Here is a 15,000-nt window from a genome sequence, read left to right as displayed (position 1 = left end):
AAGAGGCACAGATTGGTTTCTGTCGACTTGCAGAAAACACAGTGAAGGTAAAAGGTAGGCTGAATAACAGGCAGAATGTGCTTACTTTTGCGGTTTGTTTACGCTTGGCTGACAAAAATGTTTGTTTCTACATACTATAGAACCTGAAAACAAGAGAACGCTGGCCATTAAGGAGAAGCGTGAGCGAAGGAAGCAGAGCTCAACTTCGGGAGACGTTTTCCCTTGAAACAATTGTGGGAAGTGCTGCGCATCTAGAATCGACCTCGTCTCCCATATGAGGACACACACCGACAGATAAGCCTGCCTGCCTACTCATCCGTCGGTCCGACGGGAGACTCCATCATCATCATCATCATAGAACCTGTCCAAAGTCCATAAGATTCTACTTGTTGTTTTATGAAAAAAAAAAAAGAAAAGAGTACTGTTAAAATAGAAATAATTTGTCTCTTCCATACGTATTTCTTTTCGATAGAACTTTGTCTATCAACAGGTAAAAAAAAATAGTCAAATACTATGGAAATTTTACATGTTCTAATGTTGATTTGTTTTTCATGCTTGTTTGTGTTATTATCTAATTACTTGGGAAAACTGACACTGATGCTGACTTGTATTTGCTTGTTTGCTAGAGTTAGCTTTTTTGTTTGACATCACTTTGTTGTGTGTAAAACATGCATGTGTGTATATTTCAAAGCCCCCATGGGGCACGTGAAATAAACTTCTTGTCTTGCCTTGCCTTGCCTACTCCTGCCTTGCTTTGCCTAGCCTAGCCTAGCCTAGCCTTGCCAGCCTAGCCTTGCTTTGCTTTTCTTTGCCTTGCCTTGCCTTGCTTTGCCTTGCCTTGCCTTGCCTACTCCTGCCTAGCCTTGCCTTGCCTTGCCTTGCCTACTCCTGCCTAGCCTTGCCTTGCCTTGCCTTGCCTTGCCTAGCCTAGACTAGCCTTGCTTTGCCTTGCCTTGCCTTGCCTTGCCTACTCCTGCCTTGCCTTGCTTTGTCTTGCCACGCCTTGCCTTGCCTAGCCTAGCCTTGCCTTGCCTAGCCTTGCCTTGCCTTGCCTTGCCTACTCCAGCATAGCCTTGCCTTGCATTCCGGGTGATTGTGGAACATTCTCTGCTTGATAGTTTGATGAAAATCCTCGTTGAAAAAATAAAATAAGATATGATTTTTTTTTTTTTTTTAACTCGGTGATTTTACACCAGGACAGTAGGACTTAACTCCATTAGCAGGAGCAATGGAACTAATAACTTGAGACATAAACACCCCATGGTGAAGTTTTCGTGCGGGGGACACATGCTTTCCACAGCACCCCCACAGCGACGTGTTTCCCCCTGTTCCCATTTATCTTCTGGGTCAGATGCTCAAACCCATGAGGCTGCTCTTCGCTCTCACATCATTACATCTCTGTCTCCGTGTTGTGTACACGTGCAGGCAGTTTGGAGGGGCTTCTGTTTGAAGCATTGACCTAGTTTCAGTAGCCTGCAGAAAAGTAGCAAGAAAAGCGTGCGAGCGAGAGAGAGAGAGAGAGAGAGAGACCAGACAGAGATGGGGCCCGGGCTGGGTTGTGGTGAGTGAGACCACAATGTGCGCGTGATCTTTGCGAACTGTTTGGTAAAGCGCGGTACCGCTTGGATGCTTCTTCTGCTAGCTTTTCTTCTTCTTGTGCACTGAGAAAACGCTGACCTAAAAATCGTGTGGTCGTCATCGTTTTGAAAGCGGTTTGTGTCAGTTGTGTTTTGTATGTGTTGTGTTGCATTGAGCGTTGAGGAGATTTAAAATTGGAGTTTACAACAGCTGGTCTTTTAACTGTTGCTTTCCGACAGTGAGAAAAAAAATCGCTGACAGCAAAAGCACGTGAGTATTAAGGAATAGCATTCTGTTTCTGTGCTGGTATATCTGTATGTGTGCTTTGGCAGACTGGTGAAAGTTATGAAAACCGTTTCTGAATTAAGCATCTACGGTATGGTGTAGCATATTATGGGGATACGGATCCAGGCATCATAAAACAATACACAGAACAATACGACAGATAACACTTAGATTGAGTCACTGAGGGCGCAATAGCAGAGTGATTAAAGCGTTGGACTTTCAATCTGAGGGTCCCAGGTTCGAATCTCGGTAACGGCGCCTGGTGGGTAAAGGGTGGAGATTTTTCCGACAGTCTCCCAGGTCAACAGATGTGCAGACCTGCTAGTGGCTGAACCCCGTTCGTGTGTATACGCACGCAGAAGATCAAATACGCACGTTAAAGATCCGGTAACCCATGTCAGTGTTCGGTGGGTTATGGCGACACGAAAATACCCAGCATGCATGAACCACGACAGAGTCATCGGCAAGTCGATGTTGGTCGTGTAACGGAAAGAAGACGAAGAAGGTCCTCATCACTTCACGCGGTTTGCAGTATCTGTGTCAAGTGTAATGCCATGTGTACACACAGCACTAGAGAGCGAGGGGAACATCTGATGTCCACTGAAGCCAGCAAGTTCACGGAAATAATTATACTCCGGCTGTAGGACAGACCCTGTCACTATCCCGCAGACAGTTTATCACAACATGCAGAACATTCAATGACACCTGCATTTCACAACAATCTCGGACCCAGAGAGAGAGAGAGAGAGAGAGAGAGCATGGCGGTGTTAGGAATAAGCATTACTCAGCGATGCAATACTAGGTAATATCCAATGTATTGTGTATTGGTCGTAATGTAAGTCATTTTAAACAGCAAATAAACAAAATAACAAGAAATAAAGCAATAAAATAATGAACAATTCACAGAGCGCATATTTGTTTCCAGAAAGGCATCAGCTCTAAACGCATTGCAAAAAGAATACTTGAAAATATTTTCTCTGTACTTGTCTTTGTCTGTCTGTCTGTCTGTCTGTATGTATGTATGTCTCTCTCTCTCTCTCTCTCTCTCTCTCTCTCTCTCTCTCTCTCTCTCTCTCTCTATCTCTATCTCTCTCCCCCTGTGTGTGTGAGACAGAGAGACACAGAGAGTGTGTGTTCTCTATGTTTTTTTTCCAATGTAGTTTATTAATACCATGCTTGTGCCTCTGTGTGTGTGTGTGTGTGTTATTATTACCATGCTTATGCCTTTATGTAGTAGTATTGTGTTCGCATGCTACTGATGACTTTAAGTAGCATTTTGTAGTGCATACAATGACATAATTTATATAATGTAGCATTGTGCAGTGTAGACCCTGTTTCAGGGCGGGGACTGGATGGGGAAAAAAAGCGCGCCAGTGCTTATCTATTACAGTCCTCGAAAATAAAGAATTCTGTCTTGTCTTGTCTTGTCTTGTCTTCTCTCTCTCTCTCTCTCCTCTTCCTCTCCCGTCCCCCTATTCCCTCTCCCCCACTCATCCTCCGACTTCTGGCCCCTCCACACACACACACACACACACACACACACGCGCGCGCGCGCGCGCACACACACACACACACACACACACACACACACTCGGAGAGAGGTACAAATAATTAATGCATGCGCATGCATGCATGTATGTATACACACTTGCACACGCACGGATACACGAAACATCATTTCTTCTTCTTTTTCTTCTTCTTTGTAAAATTAAGACTTGGCAGCGTCTTTCTCCAGCGGCTGCTGTGAACATGCAAAACATAATAAAATGTGATACCCCCTGTCCCCGCAGCAGCAGTGATAAGAATCGTAATAATCATAATCCGACAGTTCTGGGTGTTATTGCTAGTGTGCGTGTGTGTCTGTGTGTGTGTATGCGCGCGCGCGCGCGCGTGCGTGTGAGACAGAGTGAGTGTGTGTGCGTCTGTGCGTGTGTCTTTGTCTCTGTGTGGGTATTATTATTATTTTAATGTTGATAGAATGGATAGGAATAAAGCCCAACTAGGATGATGATGATGATGCCTGAATACACACAGAGACCATGCCTCTTGTTTTCTCAGGCCTGGCCAGATGGAAGCAGCACAGGCATCCACCGACCCCTCGGCTGGAGATGACGACAACGACAACGACACTGACGTCACCGATAGCCCCAAGAATGACGTCACTGACGGCACTAAGACTGACGTCACCGACAGCACCAAGAATGACGTCACTGACAGCACGAGGGCTGACGTCACCGACAGCACCCAGTCTGGCGTCACCGACGGCATCGGGAATGACGTCCCGGCCGATGGGATGACTGCTGACGTCACCAGCGGCATCAATAATGACGTCTCTGAAGGCATCACGAATGACGTCACTGACGGGATTAAGACTGACGTCACTGAGCCCACAGACCAGGGGCCGCTACCCGCGGAAGTCCGTGACCAGGAGAAAGGCATTAACTGGAGTGACGTCCCTTCCACGGAGAAGAAAATGGTCAACACAGCAGACGACAGTCAATCCGGTACTAAATACACTGTGTGTGTGTCTCTGTGTGGCTGTATCTGTGTGTGTGTGTGTGTGTGTGTGTGCCGGTCAGCGTGGTTGTATTTTGTCTCAAATCTCGTGCACTTTCAGACACAGGAGTAAGTGCTGTGATAATGTTTAGTTTTTGTTGTTGGAAGCAGTAGTTATTGTAGGATTTATGGTGGCAGTAGAAGTAGTGTTTTGCTGCAGCTGCTGATGTAGTTGTGCTGCTATTTCTTTCCGCCCCCCCTCCTCCCCGCCCCCCCAAAAAACATTAAAAACTTTTAACTCATGGAGATGCACAGTATTCCCCCAAATCTCTTATCTACGCCTATATTTGTCCGTCTCCCCCTTGTCTGTCAGTTGTTATAAAAAAAATTATCTTCTGAACTTGACAATTAAAAAAATCAGTGAACACTTTGTTATTTTTGAAAGCTTTGATTGTGCTCAAGCATTAAAAAAGAATGTTCTCCCCCCTCCACTAGACTTTGAAATGGGGGTCTGGATGCTGGTCATTCAGATGAGATGATAAACTGTGGTCCCATGTACAGCGTGCACTTTGCACACTTAAAAGAACCCCCAAAACAGCAAAAGAGTTATTTGTCCCTGGCAAAATTCAGAAGAAAAATCCACTCTTATATTAACATGTGTGGGTTCGTTCTTTAGTTTAACGTCTTTTCACTGTAAGTGACATTAGACGAGGGAAGGAAAAAAATCGAGTGGGAGGAGGGGGAAGGGGGGGGGGATTACTGTGTAAGCATACGAGTAAGTGAAAGTGTGTGTGTGTGTGTGTCTGAAAATTATTGATTTAAGTTTTGTTTAAAAAAAAACAACAACAAAAACAAAAACATAACAATATAACATTTCAAATGAAAAACTAACAAATATAACAGCGAACCAACTGGACTATTTAACAAGGAGTTGAAAAAGTCATACATTAGCAATGGACTGCTGAAGATCGTCAACACTGAAGATGACTGATTTCAGTTCAGGGATTTGAGACTTTAACATATCGCAGGTTGGTATATGATCGGCTGTTATATGAGCACCACAGATGCAAGAAACATTACTGACATATTTTGTCCTAAAACAATTCATTTTCCATCTGCAGATTAGAGAAATGATTTGCCTCTTATGTGGGTGCGTGTGACCAAAGTCTGACTGAATGACACAGGAAATGAATGATAAGCTCCCAAAGGCAGCTCTCATTTGGCTGTGCCCAGATATGATAAGAATAACTTTATATCTCACAAACAGAAAATCTCTCTCTCTTCTTAACCTTTGTTTAAGTTTAACCCCTTCAAATGGGGCGATGGTTTATGTTGAATGAATCGTTCGTTCGTTCGTTCTCTCTCTCTGGGTGGAAAGAAAGCATTCTTGTCATTATGCTTATCTCAATACCATGGAAAAATATTTTTTCGCTCGTACTCTCTCTCTCTCTCTCTGTGTGTGTGTGTGTGTGTGTGTGTGTGTGATACAGAGAGACACGGAGAGTGTGTGTGTTCTCTATGGGTTTTTTTCCTATGTAGTTCCATGCTTGTGCCTCTGTGTGTGTGTGTGTGTGTGTGGGTGGGTGGGTGGGTGGGTGGGTGGGTGTGTCTTATTATTACCATGCTTATGCATTTATGTAGTAGTATTGTGTTCGCATGCTACTGATGACTTTAAGTAGCATTTTGTAGTGCATGCAGTGACATATATAATGTAGTATTGTGCAGTGTAGACCCCCACCCACCCACCCACACACCACACACACACACACACACACACACACACACACACACACACACACACACACACAGATCAGTCTCAGCAAAGGAAACAGAGCCTTTTTTTTCTAACCCCATTCCTTAACCCTTTCCCTCCATTGTCACGACAGACGAACCGGAGGAGAAGAAGCCCGCTGGCTCCCCGCCAACCACGTCCAGGTTCGTGCTGGTGCTGACGTTCTTCGCCACCCTGGGTGGCTTCCTGATGGGCTATGACATCGGCATCGTCTCGGGCTCCATGCTCTTCATTCGCCCCTTCTTCCACCTCTCCACCTTTTGGACGGAGGCCATTGTCAGCGGGGCTGTGGGCGCTGCCGCGGTGAGGCGGGCTTTGAATGGGTTAAGTTATGGCACTGCGCTGGTAAGACGGGGTTCGAATGGGTTAAATTATAGCACGGCGCTGGTAAGATCGTTGATTGAAGAGATATTTTTTCTATCTGTCTATCTATCTATCTGTCTACGTGTATATATATATATATATATATATATATATATATCTGTATTGATATATATAGATATATATATATATATGTGTGTGTGTGTGCGTGGGTGTGTGTGTGTGTGTGTGGCATTTTACCGATCTTTCAAGTCTAGATGTTCAGAGCTTGCGTCTTAGCTTGACATTGGTTCTTGGAGGGGTTGACCCTTGATGTTTGTTTATTTATTTATTCATTCATTTGTTTATTCATTTATTTATTTGTGTATTCATTGATCAGTCTACCCGTGTCCCCTGGGAACAGGTGAGCGCGATAACAGGGGGCTGGATCATCGACACGATCGGACGCCGGCTCTCGTTGCTGATTGGCAGCGTCATTTTCACGGTGGGGGGCGTGGTCATGGGAGCCGCGCCCAACAAGGAAGTGTTGCTGATTGGTCGGATCACATGTGGGCTGGGCATAGGTGAGAAACAGTCGACAAGGATAGATAGTTTCGGTTTCGGTTTCTCAAGGACGGACCCATATATTATTATACGCTTCGTCTCATTTGTTAGGCAGATGACAGCCAACAGAATAATCCAACGCACGACTGAATTGTATTGCATCGTATCGTATTGTATTACATTGCATTGCATTCTGGTCTATTGCATTGCCTTGTATTGTCTTCTTCCTCTCTCTCACTCTCTCTCTCTCTCTCTCTCTCTCTCTCTCTCTCTCACTCTCTCTCTCTCAACAGTTTTCCTCTCTTTCCTTCCTCGTATCTCTTCCTCTCTTACCTTCTTCTTCCCTCTCTCCTTCACGCAAAAGCAATGTTATTTTGTGAGGAACTGTGTATTTTCTATGCCATTTATTGTTCTTGTTCTTGTTGCCATGCAAAGTGGGGTTTTTTTCCTTCTTTTTTTCAATCCTAGATTAGTTTATACATTTTCTTTACGAGGGTTGGATGAAAACAGGCCGATAAGTGCCTATTCCTTTTCCCTCAATAAAAAAAGTTTCGATTTCGATTTCTATTCTATTGCATTGCACTACATTGCATGATATTGTAAGGGAACGAATTACTAGAGATGACGGAAGTAAAGAATTGGAAGTTGTCAACAGTGTCATTCGTAATTGCCAATGTTGTGGTTGTTCTTCTGAAGTTCGTTCACTCGTTTATTCATTATGACCGTTTCCACTTACTGTGTTACTCATTCAACCATTCATTCGTTTATCTATTTATCCAGTCACCCATTCATCAGTTTATCCATCAATTTCAATCATCAACCCATCATTCACCCTATCCATTAAAGAGACAGAGGCAGTGATGAATAAATAGATATCCATTCATCCACCCATTCATTTACCCATCCATTCATCCATCTGTTCATCCATTCATTTGTCCAGCCATTCGTTTATTCAACTATTTAACCATCCACTCAAGCCACTAATTCAATTATTCATCCATATATTCATCCATCTAATCTTTCATCCACTTATTCATCCACCCATTCATCCATCCCATTTTTATCCATTCACTCGTCCACGCAATCATCCATACGCTTTTCCACCCTACTCATCCACCCATTCATCCACCCCCCCACTCACTCATCCACTCATCCGTTCACCCACTAATCTATTCACTCATCCGTCTACTCATCCACACACTCGTCCGTCCAGCCATTCATCCATACACTCATCCACCCATTCATCCATATCCACCCACTCATCCATCCACCCACTCATCCAACCATCCACACACTCATCCAACCATCCACTCATCCAACCATCCATCCACTCATCCAACCATCCATCCACTCATCCAACCATCCACTCATCCAACCATCCACACACTCATCCAACCATCCACTCATCCAACCATCCACTCATCCAACCATCCATCCACTCATCCAACCATCCATCCACTCATCCAACCATCCACACACTCATCCAACCATCCACTCATCGAACCATCCATCCACTCATCCAACCACTCATCCAACCATCCACTCATCCAACCATCCATCCACTCATCCAACCATCCACCCACTCATCCAACCATCCACTCATCGAACCATCCACTCATCCAACCATCCATCCACTCATCGAACCATCCATCCACTCATCCAACCATCCACCCACTCATCCAACCATCCACTCATCCATCTCCACCCACTCATCCATATACTCATCCATACACTCATCAACCCACTCATCCACCCACTCATCCATACACTCATCAACCCACTCATCCACCCACTCATCCATACACTCATCAACCCACTCATCCATACACTCATCAACCCACTCATCAACCCACTCATCCACCCACTCATCCATACACTCATCCACCCACTCATCCATCCACTCACCGACCGACACATCCATCTACACGTCGACCCAACCACCCACCTACACATCCATCCACTCGTACGTCCACCCAATGATCCATTCGCTCATCCATCGCCCACTCATTCATTCACTCATCAGTTCACTCATCCACCCATTCATCCACTCAACCACCTACCCATCCATTCACTCATCCAGCCACTCATCCACACGCCATTCCACTGAATCATCCATTCAACCGCCCACTGAGCCATCCACCCAATCACCCACGCACACATCTCATCCACCCACTTATTCATTCACTCTCCCACCCGATCATTCATCTACTGATCCACCCACTCAGCCACCCACTCGTCCACCAATTCATTCATCTATTCATCCATCTATTCATCCATCCACTCATCCATCTTCTCCCTCATCCACCCACTCATTCATCCACTCATCCACCCACTCATCCACCCATTTACTCATTCACTTATCCACCCGGATCATTCATCCTCATGATCCACCCACTCATCCACTCACTCTCTTATTCATTCACTCTTCACCAAGTCGTTGATCTAGTCATCCAGCCACTCACCCACCCATTTGTTCATCCACCCACTCATCCACCCACTCATCCACCCAGTCATTGATCTACTCATCCAGCCACTCACCCACCCATTTGTTCATCCACCCACTCATCCACCCACTCACCCACCCAGTCATTGATCTACTCATCCAGCCACTCACCCACCCGTTTGTTCATCCACCCACTCATCCACCCAGTCATTGATCTACTCATCCAGCCACTCACCCACCCATTTGTTCATCCACCCACTCATCCACCCACTCATCCACCCAGTCGTTGATCTACTCATCCAGCCACTCACCCACCCGTTTGTTCATCCACCCACTCATCCACCCACTCATCCACCCACCCATTCACCCATTCCTTCCTTCCTTCCTTCCCCTACCCGACAGGCCTGGCTTCAGTGGTGGTGCCGGTCTACGTGGCGGAGGCGTCCCCAGTGCACGTGCGGGGCCGACTGACCATCATGTGGCAGATGATGATCAACCTGGGCATCCTCCTCTCCAGCCTCATCTCGGCAGGCTTCAGCTACCTCCCGCACGACGGCTGGAGGTACGTCCAGTGATACGGTCAGTCGTGCCCGACCGAATAAGGCCATCATGACGGCAGTTTCAGTTGGTTTAAACATTTTTAATATCAAGAAACAAGGTGCAATACAGCGTTCAATTAATAAGACTTGAGCAACAACAAGCACGAGCTTATATCGTGCTCGTTCATATGTAACAAGCAATACACAAACGCAATGGCGAAAATACACACATTATTTGACAATGAAAAGAAGGTTGAAGTGCAAGACAAAACTTGGGGGGGCGGAAAGGGGATACAAAACAGATTTCAGTTTCAGTAGTTCAAGGAGGCGTCACTGCGTTCGGACAAATCCATAATTATACGCCACACCACATCTGCCAAACAGGTGCCTGACCAGCAGCGTAACCCATCGCGCTTAGTCAGGCCTTGAGAAAAAAAAGAAATAAATGAATAATAGATAAATACATAAAAAAAGAACTACTCCTAATAATAATGATAATATGTATAAGGCGCAAAAACTTGATGAAGTCAACTATAAGCGTACAAAAAAATAAATAAGTAAAAAAAATAATAAATAAATAAATGACGGCAGAAGGAGGCAACTGTCGCTCCCCTGACTGTCCTGCTTGGCAAGAATTGGGTCAATGTGGAGTGCGCCTTGGCCAAGTTGAATCCCCCCACTGTCTCGGTCAAGAGGGTATTTTAACTCACTCAGTACGGCCAGTCCTCTCTTCTCCTCCACACAGACCCCTCGGATGTCCAGTGGGTGTCTGAATGGCCCAACCTTTAGCTTCCGTCGTCAGAATTGTGGTATTCTTTGTCAACATTCACGTCTTCAGTATAAGAGCCTTCTGCTTGCAATATTTTGATGATGGTAATTGGGGTGAAACGCTGTTAACGTCATCTGTTTCGCCGTTCATATGGAGAGAGTTAAAGGCAGTCGTCGTTGGGATGGCCTCCAGAGGCCAACTTGTTCTTCAGGGCTGCAGCATTTTGAGCCAGGGCAATCTGCTTATATTTATGTTAATTTTTTTATTACTTTTTTTTGTTTGTTTGTTTGCTTGTTTAGTTTTGCTTTTTGTTAAGTCAGCTTTATTATCTCTTTATAGATAAATTACTACCATATGGTTGTGTTCCTTGCTCACAATACGAACTTAGAATAGTCAGTTGTTGAGGGGCATCTTTATTTTTTTTCAGTGTGCAGAGATTAACGCATACGATTAGTTTGACACAGTTGATAACATTCTACAGGTTTTAAGAAAATGATTAACAGTAATTTTTTTTTTTTTTTTTTTTTTTTTTTTTTACTTAAGAAAAAAAGGAAGTCTACGAATACTTGAATTATATCAATGAGCTTTAAGGAATCCTTGAACAACTACAAGAATAACGCTTACAGTTTCTAAATGATATAGACTTCTTTTTTTTAGTGTTGTCGTTTTGCGTTCCAGTATGATTATGGCCGTATTGACACAGCAAGGGCGTTTTCAAGCCAAAGTTGTTCGTGAAGGAGAGGAGGGGCAGGGGGGGGGTGGCGGGGGGGGGGGGGGGGCACGGTAACCCCCTCGGCCTCGCGGACTAAGTAGGGGGACATAGTAAATCAAGCCACTGTGTTGAATTACTTGCATGTGTGTATACATTTACTGATTTTAGTTTCGTTTGTGTAGCTTTTCGGTGTTTTGGTCAAACCATTGTCATGTTTTGATTGCGTAGGACACGCCTGAAGGCGGAGATGTTGTCTGTAGCCAATGACGAACCTCAGTGTGGGTGCACAACCGATTTCCAGTTGGATTAGCACAGATGTGTTGTCTGGTATTGTATGATGTGGTATTGTATCGTAGCGTATATAATGTATTGCATTGTATAGTATTTACTGAATTGTAATGTATTGTATTATACGGCATTGATTATTGTATTGCGTTGTACGGCATTGGCGTTTGCGTTGCGTTGCATTGTATCGTATCGTATCGTATCGTATTGCATCCACTATTATATTGTATTGCATTGCACTGCCGTTGTATTGTATCGCATATTATCGTACTGCCATTATATTGTATTGTATTGTATTGTCAGGTACATGCTGGGGCTGTCTGCCTTGCCCGGCCTCGTTCAGTTCATCGGTTGTCTCTTCATGCCGGAGAGTCCGCGCTGGCTGGTCGACAGGGGGCGCTCAGAGCAGGCCAGGCACGTGCTGGCTCGAATCCGAGGCTACAGTGACGTCACGGAGGAGTTGCAAGAGATCGAGAAAAGCGTGGAAGAGTCGAAGGCTGTGAAATCGAGTAAGTGAGGTTCCCATTACCCCAAGTTTACCTGCCCCTTCTTCTTCTTCTTCTTCTTCTTCTTCTGCGTTCATGGGCTGCAACTCCCACGTTCACTCGTATGTACACGAGTGGGCTTTTACGTGTATGACCGTTTCTACCCCGCCATGTACTAGTAGGCAGCCATACGCCGCTTTCGGGGGTGTGCATGCTGGGTATGCTCTTGTTTCCATAACCCACCGAACGCTGACATTGATTGTAAAAATCTCCACCCTTTACCCACCAGGCGCCGTCGCCGTGATTCGAACCCGGGACCTTCAGATTGAAAGTCCAACATTTTAACCACTTGGCTATTGTGCCCGTCCCTGCCTGTTCAAAAATGTTCCCTTCACTGACGGGCGCAATAGCCGAGTGGTTAAAGCGTTGGACTGTCAATCTGAGGGTCCCGGGTTCGAATCACGGTGACGGCGCCTGGTGGGTAAAGGGTGGAGATTTTTACGATCTCCCAGGTCAACATAATTATGTGCAGACCTGCTAGTGCCTGAACCCCCTTCGTGTATATATGCAAGCAGAAGATCAAATACGCACGTTAAAGATCCTGTAATCCATGTCAGAGTTCGGTGGGTTATGGAAACAAGAACATACCCAGCATGCACACCCCCGAAAACGGAGTATGGCTGCCTACATGTCGGGGTAAAAACGGTCATACACGTAAAAGCCCACTCGTGTGCATACGAGTGAACGCAGAAGAAGAAGAAGTTCCCTTCACTGTCTCAAATACAAATAGTTATATGCAGTTCCAGCGCACTCTCATATACGTAAGCCTACACACACGCACGGGATAGCATGCACGCGCAGTGATCAACCAATCCACTTCTCCAGCACGTCTATACAGAATACTTTATTATCTCAAAAATAGAAATCGATATGTGGTGTATGTTACGCAAACAATACACTAGAATCACGGTCACTCGATGGGAATACATAAAAGACAAAGAATGCTGAAATGCCAAGTTGGTGTGAACCTTTCGTACACTAATCAAAATCATACAGATGTGATGATCACATATAATGTCATCACTCGGCATGAATACATAACGAACGTGAAATGCTGAAATAGAAAGTTAATATTAGTCAATCAGTAGGCCTACATCAGGCTATATGGTTCGTCGTTCTGTTTTGCTGGGGACTGCTACAGGGTAGGTATGACTAACTACGAACAGCGCGTAACAGCGAACGGTTCGTGTACTGCCCCACTTCGAAGCGTTCTCACGACACAGTTGTTTCAGTTTCAGTAGCTCAAGGAGGCGTCACTGCGTTCGGACAAATCCATATACGCTACACCACATCTGCCAAGCAGATGCCTGACCAGCAGCGTAACCTGAAAAAAAAAAGGGTGAATAAATAATAGATAAATACATGATAAGAACTACTACTAATAATGATAATATGTATAAGACGCAAAAACTTGATGAAGTCAACTATAAGCGTACATAAATTATTTTTTTTTAATTCAACTTCTGTCTCGACCTCGTTCTGATACTTTAATCAGTATCCATTTCCAAAACCCAGTCAAACATAAGCTGTTTAAGTCTATTTCCGCGCTCTTTCTTCTTTTCGCGCACCACTGCTGACCTTGTTCTCAAACGTTCTCTCAGAATCCTAAAACCAAGGGAAGCAAGTAGCAGGACTTTAATTTTGACACGGTTTAAAATATCTGATTTGAATGGGTATGTTAAATGAATCGTGCATTTCCAGTACAGGGAGAATAAGAAAGCATGTTGGTGACATATCAGAACGTCAGTTTTGGCAGGAATCTACAAAAGTGTCATTTGCAGTCAGACCATAGGATATTTTTATGTAAGTGTATTTGTGAACGATGCTGTACAAGTACTGAGTGCTTTCAAAAGGGTGTGGTTGTGTGCGATGTGGGTTGTGTGTGTTTGTGTGTGTGTGTGTATGTACGTGTGATCAAAACCAACAATACAACAGTCTGGTGCCACGTTCCAATAATATGTTATGTCTAATGATTTCAAGGCCTGCTTCTGTTTTGGCCCACATGTTCCCAAACCCATTGTTTGAAATTAGGTATTTATTGCACTCCCTATTTGTGAAGGGTACAGATGTTGATTTTTGTTGGATACCATCCCACACTGGATTCCTTTATAACGACCAAGCAGACAGGGCAGCAAAAAGGGGAGCAAAAAATCAAAAAGATAGTATAAAAGTATATTGCCCATTGTCATGCAAGGAAATAAGCAATATACTAGAAAGACTGAGACTTTTATAGGTGCTTGAATTCAAGTCTAAAACCTTGTCAGTTTAGATCTCAGACTATTATCAAATTCATTATGGACCAAGTATTGTTCTAATGTCAAATGCATATGCTTTAGTAACCTGACAATTGAGCATATAATTTTTAACTGTAGCTTGATGAAGCCTTATGTACACGAAAGTGTGTCTTCACAAGTGACTGAGAACTGATCTTTTGGACTTTATATATTCATTATCAGTTGTTTCGCTTGTCAGTTTAACGACTTCTCTTTTACGAAGTCCTTTAAGTAATTTCCTGTAATTGTATTTAGATCTTTTTTTTTCTTTTTTTCAAATTTCACCCACATTTTACTCTCATTTGCCCACTTTCTTTCCCCCAACCCTCCATTCATTCACATCTCCCACCGCTTCTAACCGATAATACTCAAAAGTATACTTTAACAAAATTAATGTCTTCAATCACCGATATGTGTCC

The 15,000-nt window shown here is 44.3% G+C and overlaps 1 protein-coding gene across 2 annotated transcripts in view; it reads left to right on the top strand.

Annotated features, from left to right (window-relative positions):
• The first annotated feature begins 1,408 nt into the window (after positions 1-1,408).
• LOC143288906 (proton myo-inositol cotransporter-like) overlaps positions 1,409-15,000 on the top strand; it is a 27,805-nt gene continuing 14,213 nt past the window's right edge. The window contains exons 1-6 of one of the 2 annotated variants that reach the window (XM_076597573.1): positions 1,409-1,848; positions 3,922-4,367; positions 6,246-6,454; positions 6,876-7,035; positions 9,861-10,020; positions 12,067-12,272. In XM_076597573.1, the coding sequence (XP_076453688.1) occupies positions 3,932-4,367; positions 6,246-6,454; positions 6,876-7,035; positions 9,861-10,020; positions 12,067-12,272 (1,171 nt within the window). In that variant the 5' untranslated portion in view covers positions 1,409-1,848; positions 3,922-3,931. The remainder of the gene's footprint in view (positions 1,849-3,921; positions 4,368-6,245; positions 6,455-6,875; positions 7,036-9,860; positions 10,021-12,066; positions 12,273-15,000) is intronic. The other variant, XM_076597574.1, reaches the window with a different exon arrangement.

This window comes from Babylonia areolata, chromosome 13, assembly GCF_041734735.1.
Source record: "Babylonia areolata isolate BAREFJ2019XMU chromosome 13, ASM4173473v1, whole genome shotgun sequence".
Classification (NCBI taxonomy): domain Eukaryota; kingdom Metazoa; phylum Mollusca; class Gastropoda; order Neogastropoda; family Buccinidae; genus Babylonia; species Babylonia areolata.
This window is presented reverse-complemented; position numbering and strand designations above follow the sequence as displayed.